Below are 22,424 nucleotides of genomic sequence, written 5' to 3'. Positions count from 1 at the left end.
TAGATTTTAAAATGTCACATTTTTTATTGGTAGCATTTTTCATGCAACTTTCTTTGAAGTAATTTTAAAATTTATATATATTTTTTTTTTAAAAAAAAATATTGTATGGAATCATGTCCTCTTGACGTATGTGATATTGGCATCTATCATGTTCCATTCCAAGAAGTTTTATACATTTATGTTTCACTTATTTCTTGTTTATTTTTGTTCTAATTAAATATTTAAAATTCATATGTGATATTACAAATTTCATAGCAAAGCTGACCATCTCTTATACCGAAATAGACAAAAAAATAAATAAATAAATAAGAAAACCATCTCTCACTTAAGTTCCTAGATCTAAGATCCCATATTTTTCTTCCATTTCTTTGTCTCAATAATTAAGTCTCCTCGAAGTCACGACCGGCAACTCTAGTAATTTAAGGCCTCGTTGGATTTGCAGAATTTGCCTTCCAATAGGAAAATGAATAAGTATTGCTGGAATAGAAGAGGTTGGAGTAAAATAATTATTCAAATTCTTTAGTTTGGTAGCAAACATATTTCATAATTGCAATTGAACTAAAATTACTCAAAAAGCTCATATAATTTTTTTTTTCCAAAAATAAAAGAATAAAAAAACAAAATAAAAAAGAAAAACCATGTGGGTGGTTGGCCACCCCATCAACTGGGCGCCACCCACAAGGTTTTTCTTCTTTTATTTTTTATTTTTTAAAAATTAAAAAAAAAATGTTGGAGAGAAAATAAAAAATAAAAAAATGTGTTTTTTTTTTTTTTTGAGAAACTTAACCATTTCCATCAGGAATAGCTTTTCCTCTCATTTTTTTTAAGAGGAATAGTTATTCATGTGTGTTAGAGATTAATAATTTCCATGGGAATAACTATTCTTAGAAATAGATTATTACCAAACAAATGAATGACAATTCCATAAGAATAGTCATTCTATTCCGGAGGTCTATTCCGCAAACCAAATGCACTCTAAGTCTTATTTTAACTCCAAAAATCATTTAGGGTATAAATATGGGATTGTAGCTATTGTTTATTTTCAAGAAAGAATTATTAAGTAAAAGCTTGTTTGTGGTTTGTTCCAACCCTAATTAGATTCAAGGGAAAAATTCATTTTACCTCCCTAAAGTTTCAAGAGTTTTTCAATTCAAACCCTAATGTTTAAAAATTGGCAATGTACCCCCCCTAATGTTTCAAAAATTTTCAATTCAAACCATCCGTTACTAATTTCAGTCTAATTAGACGGAAAAAAAAAAAAAACAAAAAAAACCATTGAGTAAGCATTACGTAATTAGTACTTACTAATTTGACGGAAATTAGTAACAGAAGATATGAATTGAAATTTTTTGAAACATTAGGTGGGTACATTGCCAATTTTTAAACATTGAGGTTCGAATTTAAAAACTCCTGAAACTTCAGGGGGTAAAGTGAATTTAACCTTAGATTCAATTTTGGTCTCTTTTACTCGAAAGGAAGTGCGCAGCAGAAAGAGAAAGAAAAAAAGAAGGAAAAAAAGAGGAAGCGGTGCAGGAGAATATGATGGGTATTAGGGTTTAGTTATGGTGAGGATAAAATTGTGGGGCGGGTCGGGGCGAGTATCCGATAAATTAAAAAACTTATATGCACAACCCGACCCGACCTGCTAGAATAACTATATATATAAAACACGAATCCGTTTTTTTATGAGAAAATTCAGGCGGGACGGTTGGGTCGGGTTTTGCGGGTTTTGCCCACCCCTAATCATAAGTATTTCAATGAAAATACAAGAAGGTCTACCACGCTAATTATTTGTCTCCCTCCCCGATCAGGATATATATTGTAGATTTTAAAATGTCACTTTTATGGATTGCATTTTTCATGCCACTTTCTTTGAAGATATCTTAAAATTTATATATATATATATTTTTTTTAAAAAAAAATTGTATGGAATCATGTCGTCTTGACGTATGTAATATTGGCATCTATCATGTTCCATTCCAAGAAGTGTTATACATTTATTTTTCACTTATTTCTTGTTTATTTTTATGCTAATTTATCATTAAATCTTTAAAATTCATATGTGATCATACAAATTTCAAAGCAAATTTGACCATCTCTTATACCGAAATAGACAAAAAATAAAAAAGAAAAAAGAAAAAGAAAACCATCACTCAGTTAAATTCCTAGATCTAAGATCCCACATTTTTCTTCACTTTCTTCATCTCAATAATTAAGTTCCCTTGAAGTCACAGCCGGCAACTTTAGTAATTTACGGCCTCGTTTGGTTTGCATAATATGCATTCCAATAGGAAAATGAATAAGTATTGCTGAGAATAGAAGAGTTTGGAATTGAATAGTTATTCCAATTCTTTAGTTTGTAGCAGACATATTTCCAGGGCCGGCTCAATGGATAGGTCACTGAAGCGGTTGCCTAGGGCCCCTAGTTAGTAAGGCCCAAATTTTTTTTAATAAAGCCCAAAAAAAATTTTAATAAGGCCTAAAATTATTTTAACTTAAGGCCTAATTTTTTTAAAAAAATAATGCCCAAAATTTTTTCCCATAAAAATTTAAGGCCTCTAAAATAAGGCTCCAATATAATAAGCCTATTGTAAAATAAGACCAATTAACCAAAATAAAACAAATATGCCACATCAATTTTTTTGGGCAACTAGTTAAAAGTTAAACTTAAAAGTCATGAAACAACAATGAGAATGAAAATAATAATAATATTATTAAAATATAATAATATTATTAAAATAAGGTCCAACTTTAAAATTTTGCCTAAGGCCCCCAAATATATTGAGCCGGCCCTGCATATTTCATAATTGGAATTGAACCAAAATTACTAAAAAGCCCATATAATTTCTAATTTTTTCAAAAAAAAAAAAAAAAAACAAAGCAAAACAAAACAAAACAAAATAAAAGAGAAAACCTTGTGGGTGGTCTGCCACCCCATGAACTGGGTGCCATGCACGAGGTTTTATATATATATATATATATATATATATATATATATATATATATATAAATAAAAAAATAAGGATTTTTTGAAAAACTTTAGTCATTTCCCTCAGGAATAGCTATTTCTCTCATTTTTTTTTTTTAGGAATAGCTATTCTTTTTTTTTTTCTAATTGATTAAGGAAAGGGTTACATGAAAGGATCATTTTCCACTCCTGATCCAAAAGGAAGAAAGAGAGGACGATCCTAAAAACGAAAAAGGGGTGGGCTCCCCAACAATAGACCCAAAACAAACTAAAGCAGTGTGAAAATAAATACAAAGCGTAGGAAATGGGACAAACAAGTGCCCCGGTCCTCTCAAGGGGCCGCACAAGGCGGTTTCAGATGCAAAAGGGGCACAGATTAAGGCGAACCTATCTGAACCCCCACTTGTAACCAGCAACAACCGCCAGAAGGAAGTTGAAGTGATAAAAGCACTGCTAAAGTCCGTAACAAGGACTGTTGTAAAGAGAGGAACCACCACAAATTCAGTTACAGAAGTCTCCACTAAAGAACTAAACCAATAAAAAACTAGGAGACAATAACCCACAAAACACAAAAACAACAAAAAACGACAATAAATAAAAACAATAGGAAAACAACAACAAAAAGACCAGAAAACAGTAACAACGGCCGGGGAACGGAGAATGGCAAGCACTGGCAGGCGCGTGGCGCTGACGCGCCGGCGCGTGAGATCCACGCGCCGACGCGTGGTGGTCGGATCTGGCCGGAGGAGGTGGCGTTGGGAAGTTGAGAGGCCGAGAAACAAGGTGAGATGACGCGTGTTGGTGGAAAACTGACCGAAGAGGCTAGATCTAGTTTTTCTCAAAACTAGATCTAAAAACCCAATCAGTTTTGAGGAGGCGGGCGGCGCTACACAGCGGTGAACGGACGGCGACAGAACAGAGGCTGATCGAAGGAGGCCGGAGCTCCTGGTCTGGTCGGACTGCACAACAACAAAAACAACAGAAGAAAACACCAAAAGCAGGAAATAAAAACAGAGAAGAGGGAGGAGAATGGAGAAAAACTCCATATCTCCTCCCCGGAAAAACCTCACTACGGAGGCGGCTACTCTCACCAGGGAGATGGAAGAAAAAAAAACGTAGGTTTTTTTAAATTTCTAGAGAGAGGTTAGAGCCTCTCTCTCTAAGATATACAAGAGATCTGAGGAATAGCTATTCTTGTGTGTAAGGGATTAATGATTTCCACGGGAATAACTATTCCTTGGAATAATAGACCCTTGCCAAATAAAAGAATGACTATTCTATAGGAATAGTCATTCCATTGTAGGGGTCTATTTCGCAAACCAAACGAGTCATGAGTCGTCTCCAAGTGGTAACTCAATCGGCTAGGGAATACGCATTATAAAACGGAGATCTCTAATTTGAATCTCCCTTCCCCCTCTTATGCGCACATGTCAAAAAAAAAAAAAAAAAAAAAAAAAAACCAACGAGCCCTAAGTCATATTTTTAAGGGCCCGTTTGGGAGTGCGATTTCAATAAGTGCGATTTTAAAAATTGCGTTTTTAAAATCGTTACTTTTTAAAATCGCATAGGCGTTTGGTAATACATACTAAAAATTACTTTTTTTTATCAATTGAGTGTTTTGATAACATTAGCATATAATTGCGGTTTCATGACCAAATTACCAATGAGGATGAACAAGACAGAGAGGATTAGGGGTGGGCAGATTAACCGATTACCGACTTTAACCGAACCGATATTAACCGTAACCGATAGTTATCGGTTGATAATCGGTTAAAAATTTTATACCGATAAGCTTATCGGTCGGTAATCGGTCGGTTAAATTTTTTTTATCGGTTAACCGATATGACCGATATGACCGATAAGTTATTTTAATTTTTAATTTTTTAAAATTTTATATTTATTATTAAAAGTTAAAACCAAAACGACGTCGAATTTCCTTCCAATGAAGAATTTCAATTTTGCCATTTTGAATAAGATAAAGCTTGATTTTTTGGTTGACATATTTTGTTCATTGAAACGAAATGGGCTTCCAGAAGCTAGAACAGTAAAATCGATTCTGCATTTCTGCTCATGGAGCAATCTCAGATGATGCTCCCAATAAGAGAAAGAGTTTATTATATTAATATAAACTAAAAGAAAAAAAAAAAAAAAAAAAAAAAAAAAAGCCTAATAAAAAGCCCACAAAACTCAATCTAGCAATTCTCAAATTAATTTTTGGCCCAATTAGCAATCAGTAAAAAAGCCCAATAAAAAGCCCACAAAACCCAAACCGGTTTAACCGACCGATTAACCGACCGGTTAACCGATTACCGATTTGACCGATAATTTTCGGTTAAGACTTCTTATCGGTCGGTAATCGGTTAAGATTTGATTAACCGATAGCTTATCGGTTAACCGACCGATAAGTCCATTAACCGGTCTTAACTGACCGATACCCAGCTCTAGAGAGGATGAAGAAAAAAAAAAGAGAAAAGAAGGGTTTTAATATATTTTAGGTGGGTATTCTTGGTATTTTTTTTATTCCCGTTCTAAAAAAGGTAACTATTGCGTCAAATATCTTTTTAATAGAAATCGTGATTTTGTTTTAAATTCGCACCCTCTAATCAGCTTATGGAAATCGCAGATTTTTTTGCGATTTTAAAATTTACGTTTTTAAAATCGCAATCCCAAACATCCTAAAGTTGCGATTTGGTTTAAAATCGCAGATTATTTTTTTAAAAACGCACTCCCAAAGGCACCCTAACTCAAAAAATCATTTTTGGACTTAAAGGCTTACTGTTTTTTTTTTTTTTTTTTTTAGAATCCTAAACATATTAATATACATATTAAATTGACTAAATGTATTAATACATAATAATTTAATTTATATTATTTGTTTCCTTATTTGATTCGGATATTAATAATACTTAATTTATTGAATAATTTATACATGGAAAACTCTTGAAATATACTTAACGCAATTAATGACGCTAATTAATGCGATTCACTCTTGAAAAACCGGTTTAGCCTTTAAAAAAAATAGGTTCACACCACATGTTGCAATTTTAAGGTACTTCTGTTAAGGGTTTCGGCTTTTATTTATATATTTATATATGGTATCTTGAAACAAAGTTTATGGTATGAAATAATAGGAACCTGTAACATTTTGCTGACATTGCTGGCACCAAATACCTTGTGCACGTTAGCAAACTTTTGGTGTTCATTGCTGGAAAATAAGGGGAAAAAACACAACCCCATCACCACTCCTCCTCGTAAGCTTGGATGCTGCGCATGGTGAAGGAGCACCTTGTTTTTATAAACTAAATTAAATTAGAGAAAGTTCCTATACAGACTAGATGACTATTTTATAAACTAAAAAATTAGAGAAAGTTCCAACCAAACTCTCTTTTTTCTAATGCTTATGCAGCCAGCCACTCATCCTTTTATCCTCTCATTTATTTCACCTACTTACTTTTTATATCTTATTTCACTCTCAAGTCATAAGAGATGTTGAATCATTTTTAGAAAGCCCCAAAAGGATAGATTGTCCATTTCATGTGTAGCTTTTCAAAATATTTTAATGGGATTCCAAAAAAAGATTACAAAAAACACACACACTAACCAGATCATCGTTTTTACGAATTCAATAGATCAACCATTAAAATTGTAGACTCATATAAATTTCACACAAATTCAATAATGGATTCATCCATTCACTATAAGAGGATAGCTAAAAGATGGTTGAAAAAGAATGAATTCTATCATTTCTTTTAAATACACCCAATTTAACATCCATTAAACCACGTGGTAAACCCAAAACAAGCTGAAGTTGGTTATATGTATTATCAAATTTGGAGATAATCAACTATTTATTCCTAGAGGATCTTACATTTATTTGGCGGATATACAAAATGATGCCGACTTCACTAGAGCCATAAGATTCTTTACTCTGAAAAACGTGCAAACAAATTAACCTTAACCCGAAAGAACTGACCGGCCAGGACACTTTCATCAATTGTACAACTTTTATACATGACTAATATTTTATTTTTTAAGATCATAAACTCATGAGTCGGTTTCATAGGTAGATAATGATTGTATGAATTTACTGTTCAAATGACTCCTTTTTCTGAGAGGGCTCGTTTTACTATTAAAATGACCATTGGTAGAGTCGTTTTTGTTAAAATAACCCCATTCCAAAGCATTCCTAACACAAAGGTTTTGTGTAGTGGAATAAGCAACGGAATCTTTGAGTTAAAGCTCAGACCATAAGAATTATTGGATCCATGATCAAGTTACGATTCTGAATCAGCAAAGAATGCAATTCTTTTCTGGTCTGCCCTCGTACGCACAACAAATGAAAAGCAATATAATGACCACCAAAAAAGAAAGAATCGACCATAGTTTGTCCAGGCAGGAATATGAAGATTGTCTCTCCTTTGAGAACATAATCAACATGCTGAAGGCAAAGTTTGATATGGATTACCAAACGCAGCAGCATTGCCAGGACGTGATAATACAACCTACATAAATGGAAAACCACAATATTTCAGAGTGCAGCTCCAAACAGTAAGCAATAAATAAACTATTATGACAAGTGAGAGAAGTCTCAAACAGCTTCGTTCAGTGAAGGAGATATGGGATTGTAAGAGAATATGATTACCAATTGCAAGCATTATCATTATTTAATTAGGCTGAAATGAATTTTAGAACCTGAAATTTGGCCCAAATTTGGTTTGTCTTTGAAATATATAAAGTTCCTAATTTCCTCCCTGAATTTTTTTAAACAAAGCAATGTCATCCTCCTATTTATCTGCCATGCATGTAAATGAGGTTATAATTGTGTCTCATTAAAACCCTTTATGAGTTACGGATTGAGATCCCTTGCAATAACTCTAATCTAAAACCCAAAATCTATCACTTTATCAATGCAGATTAAAAACTGAAACTCTCTCTTTTCAACGTCGAACCCTACCTCCACCACGACCACTGTAGTTCCAGCATCAGCACAACGGTCATCACCACACTGCCATTATACCACCACCACCGAAAGCTTTTCCCTCTCTCTTTTGTACCATGACCATTGTAGACCGCCATATCACCATTATTAGTCTACCACAATCACCATCACCACCACCAAAAGCTCTATCTCTCTAGCAATAACAATGGAGCTACGGTGGTCATGGTGGAGATAAGAGTCGGCGGCTAGAAGAAAAGGGTTTTATTTTTAATCTGCACTGATCATGATGTTATAAATTTAGGGCCTTTCATTTTAAATGAACGGCCCAAATTAGAGCGATTGCACACATGAGACCTCAATTTATGAGTTACATGTACACTTTAATTCATGGATGATGGATGGCAGGATGACATTGCTATATTTAAATTTCCAAGGACAAAATAAAAACTTTTTCAATATGAAGGACAAAAAAAACGAATCTAATCCAAATTTCAAGAACCAAAAATCAACATTTTACATTAAATTGTTTCTAATCAAGATTTCTATGAACACTCATTGTTATAAACACTATGTAAAATATACCCTTCTCTTTGTTATAAACACTATGCAGAACATACCATTCTCTTTGTTATCTCCATGATCTGAAGCAAAACAATACTCTTATATCTGGGAATATTTTGCTTATTCCTTTCATATATACTGCATCTAGTTTCACCGAGCAAAATCAAAATTTGAATTATGAAGTATGATTTCATCTCCCATGGAAACAAACCCATAGTGGTTCTTAGAATTTCACACAAGCTGATGTTCTTAACAGAATATTCAATATATACTTTCTAAAGTATTTAACAAGGGACATGGCCAAATATCAGTTGTTCATTAAGTATACCTGATAATTTCCAAGTGTATGCGTCTTAAAACCAGCCGCACAATAATCAAAGTAATATTCCCATGTCCGAATGAATTTTTCACTAAACCCGAGAGTGAGGATTTTGCTGAAAACACAAAAATTAATGCCACAATATCAAAATAAAAAACTTGTTTATAGTCTTCATGTAATATCATTGAAAATAATAATAGATTTCCAGCATAATGGCTTAAAGAACAACATGAAATAAAATAAATATGCCAACTTGCTACACTTAAACCGGAGTCCAATGACAATCTTATCCCTTTCATCATTTTTAGCCACTCCAATGCAGCAAACATGTGATCTTCCTAGTAATGGAAGTTAAAATGTGAAAATATATGTTCCAAAAACTCTTTTCTTTTGGTCGGACATGAATAGCAAGGTCCAAAAACTCAAAACTACAAGGACTTCAGATGCTAGAACAATTTCTTTTTCTACAGAGTTTAGACCACTTACCTCTGCTTCTCAAGAAAATTCTTTCTCCAGTATCTGAGTGTTTGGTAGTAATGAATCCCTATGTTCTCTAGGTCCTCCACACTGCAGTTACCAAATTTCTGTTAATTATGCAGAGAAATAAATATTAAACAAAAAATAACTCTACAAAATAAAATTGTACCAGAGTCTGGATGCAGCAGCCATGGCTGATGTTACTCTACTTAATGAAGGAAGGCATCCACCAGGAAATATATATTCCTTTATGAAATCTGAACTTTGCCTGTACTCATCATAACGTTCATCTGGTATTGATATGAACTAAAACAAGATCAACCACCTATAATGGTTAGCAATGTATTTAAATTAAACCCGTAAAAGAGATATAGAGACCAACAAGGCATTTTGTAATCATGAAAATATAATCAAACAGGGGAATGAGAGACGACACAAGCTCTTTTGTTTCCATCCTATCATTACCTGCAGAACAAGAAGCCCATCTTCTGCTAATATCGATTCACAGCAAGCAAAAAATGCTTCCATGAATTCATGGCCAACAGCTTCTAGCATCTCACTGAAAAAATGCTATCCAAGATCATGTTCTTTGCTGAGGAAGTTATGTCAGATATGAATTCAGTGTTGAAGGAACTTACCAAGATATGATTCTGTCATATTTACGGGTATTAGGCAATTGGCGGTAGTCGCAAAGAAGAAATTTAATGCGGTCCTGGTAATAGAGTTGATTAAAATTAAATTCAAAGTGACTAGTGAAGAAAAGTGTATGATAAGAGATGCCAGATTCAATCAGATATTCTCATGACAAGAGAAGAACCAGAGAGTCAAACTCTCATTCTCTGGAACCCTGCATAATAGAAAACATATGGCTTAAAACATGTCAAACTCTCATTCTCTAATTTCAACATGTCAATACCTGAAGGCCAGCTTCTTTCACATTCATTTCCGCAAATTTCAATTGCTCCTCAGACAGAGTGATGCCAGTGTACTTGCATCCAGTTCGTTTGACAACTTCAATAGCTAAGCTTCCCCAACCACACCCAATCTCAAGAACTTCATGATTTTTATCAATTCTTGCCTGAATTAATTGAAGAGAAATGAATTGGACAACTCTTACATTACACCAAGAACATTTCAAATTTTGATGACTCCAATTGAACGAGTCTTACCTTTTCAATCAGAAGAGAGATCTTTCTCAGTTGTGCAACCTTTAAGTCTTCATCTTCCTTCTATGAAATGTTTTAACACATAAATAAATATAAGTTAAAGAAATGGAATACATGGAAGAAATTTATGCTTGCTTGATCATAAATCATCGAATGGCTTTGATCCTGACCTTGAATACAGCACAGGAGTATGTCATTGTTTCATCCAAGAACAGAGCAAAAAGGTCATTACTCTAGCAACATAACAAAGAGAACTCATAAGCTTCTGCCTGTTACACGAGGAAACTAAAATCCAGCGAAAAAGAAAACATCCAAACTCAAACTGAACACATTTTAACTCATTTAACACAATCACCTTTTACAAATTCATGGGGTAGGCAGGCTACTTACCATAAGGGAAACTAAAGAGAATAGAATCTCTTGCACGATTGATGTTATAAATGTTAAATGATAAAGAGAAAACCCTAATTTACATCTTCCTGTGAACTAAAATTGATAAAAGTTTCTAAAAATACTTGCTCCCAATAACCTATATGAACTTTTTACAATGCAGGAAAAGCTTGAAATAATAAAGCCGAAAGACCACCATTGAAGAACTTTTTAAGATAATTCCTGGCTAACTCAAGCTATATTTCTCTTTTCTTTCTTTTGTGAATCCTCCCTTATTTTCTAATATTCCAAGTTGAACCAAACTGCCTTCTCACCCATGCTTTCATGAAAGCATATATCTGTGCATATATAGATTTTACATACTTCAAAACTAATCATGCAAAAAACACATGTTCACAACACATCATATGGGTAAGTTGATCCAAAAACACATGTTCACACAGTTATATTTACTAAGGCTATCAGCAGTACTTCTAGACTTATTGAAAGACATCAAGATATGAAATTTACAGGTCATAATCTTATACCAGGTCATAATGACGAGAGACGTTCCTGCGAGCTTGTGTAAGAGTATTTTTCCTTGAAACATGCTGAAAAAAATATTTTGCTGATGTTATACCAGCCGTAAATAACAATGGCGTCCACCAGCCCCTAAAGACAACAAAGATTAATGCTTAATGTAATGCAATTGAGGAGATTAGTATGAGTAATTTCAGAATCCATGATTCCAGTCAGTCTACCAGTCACAATCTACCTTTTCTTATTCAATTTTGAGATAGACGAACTTGCATCTCTGCTGGCAATAAGAATCTGTGAAATAAATGAGCAAGGCAATATCTGAGTAATTAAATACCTCATATTCGCTTTCGGAGAAATGGAGCAGACTCAGATTAATTGATCTTACCATAAAAAAATTTAAAAGACCTTCTTTTTTATCAACAAAAGAAAAATCTCCATTTATATATGCATCTGCAAGGCCTAAATCAGCCTGTGTCATTATCTGATCAAAGCAATATAGTGCTTGTCAGTGGTGGTGAGAATATTCTGCAATATAACAAAATCATTTTGTATTTTGTATCACACAATTTGGCATGTGATTGTTATGAAAAATATCAATATAAATTGGGAGCACATACCTTCCAGTAAAACTGGGGACTATGAACTCTCAAAACAGTTTTCAGATGACATTTTTTCTTGGTTCCTTCAAAGGTAAATACCGTGCCGCCGTCCTCAAGTAGACTGCAATTACCACAATGCAGTGGATCAAATCTCCATGAAATTTAAATTTTATTTTGCATAAAAAATAACAGAACAATATGTTGTGGAGACGGATGAGTGCTAAGACCAGGAGACAGAAATCTGGAACCCAGATCACAGAGGGTACATGCTATTTAACATTGAATGATATTCGGCGTACACATAGAAGAATCTTACAAGCCTAGAAGAAGGCCTCTATATCACTGCAAGGAGGAAACAACTGCCAGAACAATCTTAAAAGGATCTCTAATTATCGTTATGAGTAGTAAACTCACATTAAACTTCCGGCAGATATATAACATCCAAGGAATCTAGTGACAAAAAGGCGCGCTCCAGTTTCTATGAAAGAAGGTACCATGTGTTTCGGGTCGCTCAAAAGAGCACAACTTTTTCCGAGCATACTATGTGCAGCAGCCATGCCAGCCTGCCAAGAAGAATACCTTGTAAGATGCATTCTGACAACTATATAATTCATGAAAGAAAAGTATAGACGGTAGAAAAATGTAATTATCAACAATAGCCACTACCTTTAATCCATCCTCATGGAAGCCATAACCTGAAAAATGTAGCACAATTACTCAGATGATCGGAAAAGAGTGAAGCTAAACCAAATTTCTAAAACATATGAAAAAGGTCAACTCTTAAGCAATATATGTTACTTCAGAGCCTATATATGTGTCTTTTTTCTATATCATGAAAACTCACCCTGGTATGCCCCACAAAACCAAATTCCTCTCTTCCCTTGGATATGATCAAGCTCAAGCGAAGCTTTTGATGCAGCAACGGATGGGACTGGATGAGCAGTTGACCACTTGAGTAAGAAATGTTTTGGTGTATGATCTGGGTTGAGCGTCACAAGAAAAGGTAGTCTTGTTTCACCAATATTCTGCAAGCTCAAATATTCCAGGGTATATAATTAGAGCATTAAACTTCAACTGAGAAACATATTCTTTTGGAGACAGCCCAATTTGGCAATGCTGTAGAAGTTTCATTTCTTTGGCTTATTACTTGCAGTGATAAAGTAATACGCTTATTGTAATATATTGGCTTTCCTTTCACTCTCTCTGAAAGTATATCTTCTTATTTGCCAGCCTACCATGAATTTGGATATCCCATCCGACTGAGGAGTTCTGTTTTAATGTGGAAAAAAGTAATATTATCCCCTGATGACAGTGGATTCTTATACCAATGTGTACATAAAATAGAAAGTAGCACTTGCCATTGGGGGTTCTTAATGATTGAGTCTCAACAATTGTAAGCTCTAGGTCATCTAATTTCTAGAAAAAGAGTTTTTTAAGAAGTCATCTCTCTTTTGTATTCCATTCTTGACTTTGCCGTGCAATGAAATTTTCATTATCATTTTCTTATTGTGGAGAATCCCAAACTGCCTTAACCCATTATTATGACCCACAAGGAAATAAGTTGCAGCTCTATGCATTTCTAATGTGCTCAAGCGCAAGTGAAGCAGAAATCCAACCCCAGTAGGATCAACATGCAGAAATTGACACTAACAATTTTTCACAAATGAAAGTTGTTACTAACCTGAAGCACATTGAGCCAGTATGTCAAACATACTTTACTGTCTGTACTTCCAAGAAAATTCCATGCACTCCATGCTGCTTGATTTTTTGGCATTAAATTTTTGTCACGATGAAGGAAAATATCACTGCCAATGGAAAGTGAAAGAATGATTCTGCATTTTAACTTGGTTCTCTACAGTTGAAAATCTTAAACGCTGGAAAAGTGAAATCACCATCTTCCAAAGAGAAAAACAAAAAAACAAAAACAGAAAAGAAGGAACCAAAAAGAAAAAAACGAATAAATGAAAACTTAAAAGAAGAATTGCTTAATTCCAATAAGATCCTTTAAGACAGAGCACAAGTGGACACGGTAATATACATCCTACATGCCCATAATTAATTTAAAAATTAGAACAATTCATAGTGAGATAAAAGGGTTTTCATTTTTGAGACATAGCCATGTGGGTACAAGGTGATTAGAGAGATGAGTGAATGTACCTATAGACATATTGAAAAGCACCAAGTATTCTCATTTCATCAAATGTTGCTTGGTCTCCTAATATTCTCAAAGAATCAGGGGCGTGGACAGCCAATATACAACCATTGTACATTTCTTCAGAACCATCTCCATCCATTACAATGCAACCTGTGAATTGTCCTCTAAAGTTCGTTATTAGAAAAGGACCATGATTCCAATAGAGAAAATATGTAGTTCATGGAAACAAATTATTTAAGCTATTTTCTTTCTATACCTCTCGACTGAAGCCAAAATCTTTTAACTCATATGAGTCATATCCAATGATTCTGGATTTTACTCTAGTCTGAAGGGAACTGACTACCAACCCTAGTCCGGAGATATGTTAATTCCAGCTGATGTATTGGTCACATTTGATTTGAGCTTGCAATCTCTATGAGGTATGCAGAAACAACTTTGGAATATGCTTCCCTTAGGACCTCCTAAATTTATTCAATGTTTTGAATTGTATCAAGTTTCAATCAATTTTCCATGTGTTTTCATATTTAAGCTTCTACTGAGTTTCTTTCCCCGTTGAGATGAATGACTAAATATATAAAGAAATCTTAACCAAATGAATGTGAATACAAAAAGTTGTCACCAATTATTAGTAAAACATTTACTCCATGATCATTTGAAGTACAAATGTAATAAAAGTGAAAAAGAAGTTAGTGACGATATGAAAATAACTGCTCACCCTCATCATTTGTTGAAACTGAATGTACTTCAGTTTGAGTTCTAATTTGACAACCTTCGCTCTCCAGAACTTCTCTGACCTGAATTTTTATTAAAACACCAAAAATCAATTTCAAACAACATTAGTCCACATCTGTCATATACTAAGCAATTCCATTTCTTCCAAAGACCACAAATCAGCACCTTCTTCACATAACAATGTGAACGCCATCTGACAGTAAGCCACTGTGGGCGGCCAAGGAGCTGCACAGAGCATAAACCAAGAAACAACCAAAATTAACATGGAGCACTCCAGTAGCTGATACATTGGACAAGAAATGCAGAAAATAACCCTACCAACCACTAATTTATGCAAAAAAAGAAAAAGAAAAACAGAGACAACACATATACCTCTAGTTTATACAATACATACATACACACACACACACACATCCATACTCAAACTTGCAAATTTTCCTGGAAAAAGAATTTATACCTGAAGTAGATGATGATTTCGGCAAAATGAAAGAACAGAGAAAGCTGAAAAGCTCATAACTCCTTCTGAAGGGCAGGACCAAATTGAGCCACATACTGGTACCTATAAAAATGCAACATTTTCATTGACATTTAAGTAACAAATGATGATCTATAGATTTAACTGAAAAGGCTTAATAAGGATGTAACAGAGTACAGTGGAATAGGAGTCTCACAAGATAAGCTTTCTTAAACAATTCAGAGTAACCCCGTGACTCAATGAACTGTCCCAAGGTCTCATTGCGATCAATGTCCGGGTTGTTCTCAAGCACATCAAGATAACTGCAATAAATATATAAAGAATCAGCTTTATCCCTATCTCCATTTCTTTCTCTCAAGACATTCTTGAAAGTGCTGTCATATATTTTTCTTCTTCAACAAGAAAAAATCATGTCTCAAGTCTGAAAGAGAATGGCTTGCCTTAGGACATCATGCTTGAACTTTATGATTTCCCTAAGCATTTGCAAAAATGACGGATTTAACACATTCATCTTCTGTGCAAATAAACTCGACAAACCATTTCGGCTCCCCCATTCATAACCTTGGCCTTTGTCTAAGCTCACTGAAAATGACATATCTGATGCTTCCATGTCAACTCCAAGACTCTCAAAGAACTCCATCATATTTGGATATGTAACCTGCTCAATTTCCCAATATTGCCTCAACACAGAACAAATCCAGCATAATGGAAAATTTTATTGTCTTTTTGGCGGAAGAAAAGGGGGAGGGGGGGGGGGGGGGGGGAGAATTTAAGAAAGAAATAAAATTGTCTTCTGGGAGAAATGGCTACTTCTCTCATTAAACAAGTGATGGAATTGTTACCATTTAAGGGGAGGAAGAAGAGTCAACCAAATATACAGCACAAAGAGGCCTGCAAGAGCACTCTTATTTATAAACCGAGATGAGGTGGGAAAGCCATAGGAACATAGGCAGTAAATGCAACCTTTTAACGTTATAAGGAATTGCAAACACCTCAATGCTACAAAGTTAGGTGCTTTGGCAAAATTAACAGAAAGTTTTAGTTATTGCATACAGGTTCTAATTGACTTTAGTAAACAAAAAATCTTATGCCACACAATTCTTTCATAGTTCATTTTGTAGGGCATGTTAATTTCACAAAGCAAGTACAACTTCTTCTGTACTGTTCTTCCCAATAGAGAAAAACACAAAGACTTGCTTTGCATGGATGTTGATGTTCCATAATGCTCTTCACAAGAAATCATCATATACCTGTTTTCCTACTTGACACAATTGAAGTGTTTTGGACCGCACAATTGTGTAATCTACTTAGAAACTAGACAAACTGTGTCTTCTTTTACAATTATGAATTGTATGCATGAAAACTGAAAAATCCCAAATGACCCGAAACAACACCTAGAGGAGGGTGAATATGTGTTTTCAAGCCAATACCACAAATTTAAAAATTTAATCACCACGCAAACAATCATCAAATATAATAAAAGTTGTAAATCAATAAACACAAGTATTTGGTGACGAAGTGGAAACCCTTTAAAGAACCCATCAAAGGTCAAACCACTCCGGAGCAACCAAACCCAGAAAAATCATCCACTATAAAAGAATTCAATTACGAGTAGGACACATATACAAAACATTTGTAACAGATACATCATTTGTACCAAGCAAACGACTCATTTGCTTCTACCGCAATAGCTCCAAAACCTTTGGGCAATTCTTCTATCGAGCATCCTCTTACAATCCTAGAACTCCGGTGACAGAAGTTTTTTGAGAGTTTAAGTGAGGTTTAACGAAACTCTAAGAGAGATGAACTTGAAAGCACAAAGAACTAAGTTCTCTCTTAGCACACAAAACAATAGGCTCTCTACTCTATGAAATCGTGCATAAAAGTCCTTATATAGGCCTAGAGAAAACCTAAGGTTTTGATAGAAGTTGGTTTACAAAATACATTGTCTCAGACCTCAACTTCGAACGGCTTAATAACGCATTTGGATGCATGATAGGATTTCACAATTTTCTAAGCGGCAACGTTCGAACAAACTGCCACCGGAGTTCGACCGAGTGTCTCGGATCTGCTTCAATGAATGCTTCGTTCGAACTTATTATGACCAGGCATCGACCGGATGTCTCTATGGCTCATTGTGAAACATCTCCGTTTAAACATGTATCAACCAGATAGCAACTAAGGCTCTTTGTGGCTCCTTTAAAAAAGCTAATGAAAACATTGTGTTCAAACATGTATCGACCACCTTGTAACCAATCCTGTCGGGAGTTCAACTTTTGATCTTCTTTAAGTCCTCATTCAAGTGGCTATCGATCACCTATCAACTGCACCTCTTTGGAACTCTGTTCTTTGAATTCAATGCACCCGCGTGGGCCGCGTTAGATCATCTATCAATCAGACTTAAACCGGCAGCCTCTGGACTTGAGAATTTCAATACAATTTTGATTCTAATTTCATAACCAACTTATCGCCCTAAATATGACTTACAACCATACTAGTTTTGACACCGAATCTACCAACACAAAACCTAACAAAAATCAACTCGATCCCTCATTAGCCATAAACCACATCAATAATTTGAACAACTATGGTTTATAAACTCTTAAGCATGATATTAGTCCATGATTTTGGCAACACGTTTAGTCTTTTAATATCTCTTTCCACTATCTAGCTGCCAAAAGTTAATATTTGTTTGAATTTGTACACATATGGCTTATTTAACAACAACAAAATTTTCATTCTCGTACTGTCAGACCAGTTACTTTAATCCAACTTCCAGATTTTAGCAACATGCTTCAATTGCTAAAATAGGTTCTTTCTTAACACAAACAATAAGAAAATTCCAAGTCAAATCCAAAATTTATACATGAACTTTACCAAACTCAAGTGCTATTACCAACTACCCTGTGCTAGCTCTTACAAAACACTCCTACTCCTAGTACAGATTTTCTGTAATTCTGTGTGTTACGAAAAGGTTAAAATTATCAAATTCACAAAATAAAATTATCAAATTAATATGCTTTACACTCAAAATATGTCCTCTCTCTCAGCAACACAAAGATGCTATTCTTTCTTCGGAAATATCCACCACAAATTTATTAACACTAAATAACTGCTAATATTACACATATTGATAAAATTGAAATAATATTACACACCCTCCCCTGTTATCAACCTCATCAGTAATATTATGCATTGAAAAACTACACCAAGTGGGTGAAACTGAAAACTTCATAACCTCAGCTTTTCTTTTTTCTAATTTATTTTAATTTCTATTGTCATGGACAGAGTTTATCCGTACTAAGCTTTTACAGGTCATAGCTTTTTCGTTCTTCTTTCGGGCCCATCACACGTTTCGGTACGGTATACCTTCCGGGAAACAAAAAGGTTGCATGGGGTCTGAGAAACAACCCATGCCTCTGGCCCCGGCCAGGTTCATCCCACCGCCACTCACGTTATCTATTGAAGACAATCTCCTTAATTCTGGTCCACATGATGTTTCTACTTAAAAAATTTCAACCAACCACGGAAAGAGATATTCTTAGCAAGTTGGTCCAATGGGAAAAAGACAACACTCTGCTTCATTCATTGACATTGGTTGCCACAACTTGCAAACCCTTTATATAAATTAAAAAACACAAAATTGCTATTTTTATTGTAAATGTGGGCTTCGAATGGAATGGAAGCTTATGAAATCAATGTAAAATATTTTTTAGTTTACTGAACTACCATCATGGTTGGAAGAAGGGGCAACTTACACGATTGAACACCATGAAACCAAGGTCTAGATCAACGCCGTCAAAGTTGACGGTCCTGGCATGGCCGCCCAAGTAGTCTTCCTTCTCGTACAGCACCACATCCACCCCAGCTTTTGCCAGAACATACGCCGAGACCAGCCCGCTAATCCCAGAACCAATGACTGCCACTCTCATCTTCGACATTGTCCGCACCTTATCTTTCTCTGCATTGACTCAAATTCCACACAAAAATCAAACCCAACAAAAGACGTATGAATATTCACAGTAAAATCTCTTACCCAACAGGGGAAATGAAAAATAAAACTTATCACACGAAATGGAAGTAATATGTCACTCAAACAATCTCTTAGACAACAAAGATTTTCTTTTAATAATTTGGATAATAAGACAGAGAGTTCAAACCAGAGAGAGAGAGAGAGACTTCAAACTTACCTCAACACTTCAAATTGCAAGTCCTCCAAGAACCAAACACCAAGAAATGAAATTTTTTTAAAAAAATAAAAATAAAAATGAAAAGAAAAACGAATAAGCGGCAAGATTTCCTCAACAAACAACCGGGGGTAAATGGAGATATTGCAGTGAATGGAGATAATGCAGCACAAGTGTGGGATACAAAGAGACTGAGAATTAAATAGAAAGAAATAAAAGAAAGAGAATGCCCTCTCTACTTATTCTCCTCAAGAGCAGTCAACTTACTTGATAACCTAAATAAGGTTTGCGGAACCAAAAAAAAAAAAAATAAGGTTTATTGAAATGTGATTTTATCTAAGGCCACACGTTATCGTTTCTGTTAAGATATGGTGTATAAGTCCATGGCGTGTTTGCTTCTGGATAGAAATGTATATGAGAAACGCTATCGTCAAATAAAAAGATTATTTTTTAACTATAAAAGTTTAAAATGGCAAGGAATCAAAGGCCTTATTTGTAGTTGTTGTAGCTCCACCCACTGATAGAGCATGTGACGTCTTGCTACCTACAATTTTTATAGGCTAAAAATGATACGATAGATACTAGAGTAATATGTCTCTTTCCATTAGAAAAATGCTATTTTTTCATGTGGGTTTTGTAGACACAATGGTGGTGGAAATATATAATGACAATATCTTTAGAACGTATTTTGTCCCATTAATTTTTTATTGCTAAGGGATTTGACAAAATAGTTTTTTAAGGATACAATAAAGCTCAAAATGTTGCTCTATAATAGCACTTTCTTTTTTTCTTTTTTTTTGACATGTCCACACAAGAGGGAAAGGGGGATTCGAACTAGTAACTTCCGCTTCATACGGTGTGGTCTCCAGTCGATTGAGCTATCTCTTGGAGACTATAATAGCACTTTATAGAATAACAATAAACACCCTTGTGAAAAATTGCACAAGAGAAATTTGTTGGAGACAAAAGAAACTACATGCTTGTATGTATCTTTTCATATGACTAAATGATCGTATTTATAGTGAATTTTGGACCACGGGTCACAAATTTGTAACCTACCAAATTCAACTTGAGAATCTCTTTTGTAACTACCAAATCCCTAAAATTTAGGGGGTGCTCATGCGGTTTTTATTAACCGTACTAACCGTTAACCCTTTTTAAAAGCGGTTAGTAAAAATGGCTAAGTAGTTATCGGTTAGTGGGTTTTTAAAAACCATTTTTTTAATATATATATGCAAAATAAGCCCAAAATTGAAAATTGGACCAAAATTTTTTTTTTCTTCGAAATGCATGGTATTTTGAGAATTTCACTTTCTTAAGTAAGAAGCATTGAATTTGGACAAAATAGTTTGACATTACAAAAAAAAAAAATTGAAAGATGGTGCCTTTAAAATGACATTTTAATTAATAGTAGTAGGTGAGTCACGCAATTCCAAAGGAAGTTCAGTTTTATCCTTACATATCTTTCCTTTTGGTCGCATCCTAAAAGTATCTTTGATTCATATTTAGAGGCATCGAAATAGAAATCAACAACATACAGTTTTTTATTATTTTTTTGATAAAACAACATACAGTTAATGCATACTTGATGCTTCCATGGGACCAACAGCTAGTCGCCTACAACAAGAGTCAAGACAACCTCCAAAAAATTAAACAAATTTCCAGTAACAATTATTAATGGCTAGCGGCCCCCCCGGCCCCGGCGTCTGCAACGCGGCCAACAACCTCCAAATTAAAAAAGATTTGCTGTAACAATTAATGGCTCGCGCCGCCCTCTGTTGGCAGGTCAGCTATATATGGCAACGATGAACTTGTGGGTTGTGCCATGGAAACCTATGAAAGCAAGCTCATGCATTAATCAAGATGATTGGTTGGTCGTCTACGTACGCTGTAAAATCTGCATGTATTCGAGCAAATTTATTAATTCATTTAGGGAAAGGAACTGAAGGTCCACAGCGGACGACAAACTTAATTATACTATCCAATTATATTTAATAACCAATTGAAATGCTCTCCCCCCCCCCCCCCCCCCTTTTTTTCTTTTTCTAATTAAATATGGGAGGTCGGAGAGACCAGCTGGGACTATTTATTTAGGCATAGTAGCACTTATGCACCGGTAGCCGTGCAGGAAGGGCCGAGAGCTGTAGGTGCTTTCTCAAGTCCAACTGAATTACATATATATAGTTTAACCCAACCCCACTAGGATATTAATTTTTTTTACACTAATCAGCAATCACTAATGAAGATTCTTATTATGAGATTCAAATCCATGCCTTAATGCATAGGCGAACCTAGAACTTTTAGTTTGAGAGGGCAAAATTAAAAAAAAAAAAAAAAAAAAAAAACCTTGTGGGGTGGGAATTTAAATTTTTAAATGTAGTTTTGAAAAAAAAAAAAAAATTATGTTTTTTGGGACCACCTTATGGCTTGGATTCTTATTATGAGATTCAAATTCATGCCTTAATATAGGGGCAGAACTAGAACTTTTAGTTTGGGATGTCAAAATTTTTAAAAAAATTCTTGGGGGGGCAAATTTTAATTTTTAAATGTCTAATTTTGAAAAAAAAAAATTATTTTTTTGGGACCACCTTATGGCTTGGGGCGCCAAGCCATAGGGTGGTTTTGCTCCTACATTAATATATTAATGAGAAATGCTTTAGTGCAATAAAAAAAGATTATTTTTTGCCCATAAAAGTCTTAAGGGGCAAGAGACCATAGGTCTCATCCGTAGTTGATGTGTCCTTACCCACTAATGGGCCTATGACCTCTTGCCACCTAGGACTTTTATGGGCAAAAAATTGTCTTTTTATTGCACTATAGCATATCTCTATATTGAATTAATCTTTTCGGCTTTCGAGAATCAGCCCAACGTCCACCAAAAAGTTACAAAAGACCATGAAGGCGACGAGCTACATTGGTCAAAATCTCCAAATTTCA

The 22,424-nt window shown here is 34.7% G+C and overlaps 1 protein-coding gene across 5 annotated transcripts in view; it reads right to left on the bottom strand.

Annotated features, from left to right (window-relative positions):
* Nucleotides 1–19,468, bottom strand: part of LOC132178506 (uncharacterized) — an 89,511-nt gene extending 70,043 nt beyond the window's left edge. For 2 of the 5 annotated variants that reach the window (XR_009439823.2, XM_088515357.1), the window contains exons 1-17: nucleotides 19,059–19,468; nucleotides 15,741–15,958; nucleotides 15,497–15,602; nucleotides 15,283–15,384; nucleotides 14,991–15,050; nucleotides 14,809–14,887; nucleotides 14,096–14,243; nucleotides 13,620–13,743; nucleotides 12,783–12,963; nucleotides 12,605–12,633; nucleotides 12,353–12,501; nucleotides 11,957–12,059; nucleotides 11,725–11,820; nucleotides 11,575–11,630; nucleotides 11,348–11,471; nucleotides 10,601–10,663; nucleotides 10,434–10,493 (exon numbers count right to left, since the gene is read on the bottom strand). Coding sequence is in view for 3 of the 5 variants with exons in the window: in XM_088515357.1 (XP_088371483.1) it covers nucleotides 10,434–10,493; nucleotides 10,601–10,663; nucleotides 11,348–11,471; nucleotides 11,575–11,630; nucleotides 11,725–11,820; nucleotides 11,957–12,059; nucleotides 12,353–12,501; nucleotides 12,605–12,633; nucleotides 12,783–12,963; nucleotides 13,620–13,743; nucleotides 14,096–14,243; nucleotides 14,809–14,887; nucleotides 14,991–15,050; nucleotides 15,283–15,384; nucleotides 15,497–15,602; nucleotides 15,741–15,958; nucleotides 19,059–19,241 (1,881 nt within the window). In the remaining 2 variants the exon portion in view is untranslated. Of the gene's footprint in view, nucleotides 1–7,255; nucleotides 7,471–8,796; nucleotides 8,903–9,273; nucleotides 9,355–9,433; nucleotides 9,590–9,729; nucleotides 9,824–9,902; nucleotides 9,977–10,180; nucleotides 10,343–10,433; nucleotides 10,494–10,600; nucleotides 10,664–11,347; nucleotides 11,472–11,574; nucleotides 11,631–11,724; nucleotides 11,821–11,956; nucleotides 12,060–12,352; nucleotides 12,502–12,604; nucleotides 12,634–12,782; nucleotides 12,964–13,619; nucleotides 13,744–14,095; nucleotides 14,244–14,808; nucleotides 14,888–14,990; nucleotides 15,051–15,282; nucleotides 15,385–15,496; nucleotides 15,603–15,740; nucleotides 15,959–19,058 lie in introns of those variants that run through there. The other 3 variants (XM_088515356.1, XR_015911867.1, XM_059590936.2) reach the window with 3 other exon arrangements.
* Nucleotides 19,469–22,424: the final 2,956 nt, after the last annotated feature.

Source organism: Corylus avellana, chromosome 4 (assembly GCF_965113065.1).
Source record: "Corylus avellana chromosome 4, dhCorAvel1.hap1.2, whole genome shotgun sequence".
In the NCBI taxonomy this organism is placed as follows: Eukaryota; Viridiplantae; Streptophyta; class Magnoliopsida; order Fagales; family Betulaceae; genus Corylus; species Corylus avellana.
This window is presented reverse-complemented; position numbering and strand designations above follow the sequence as displayed.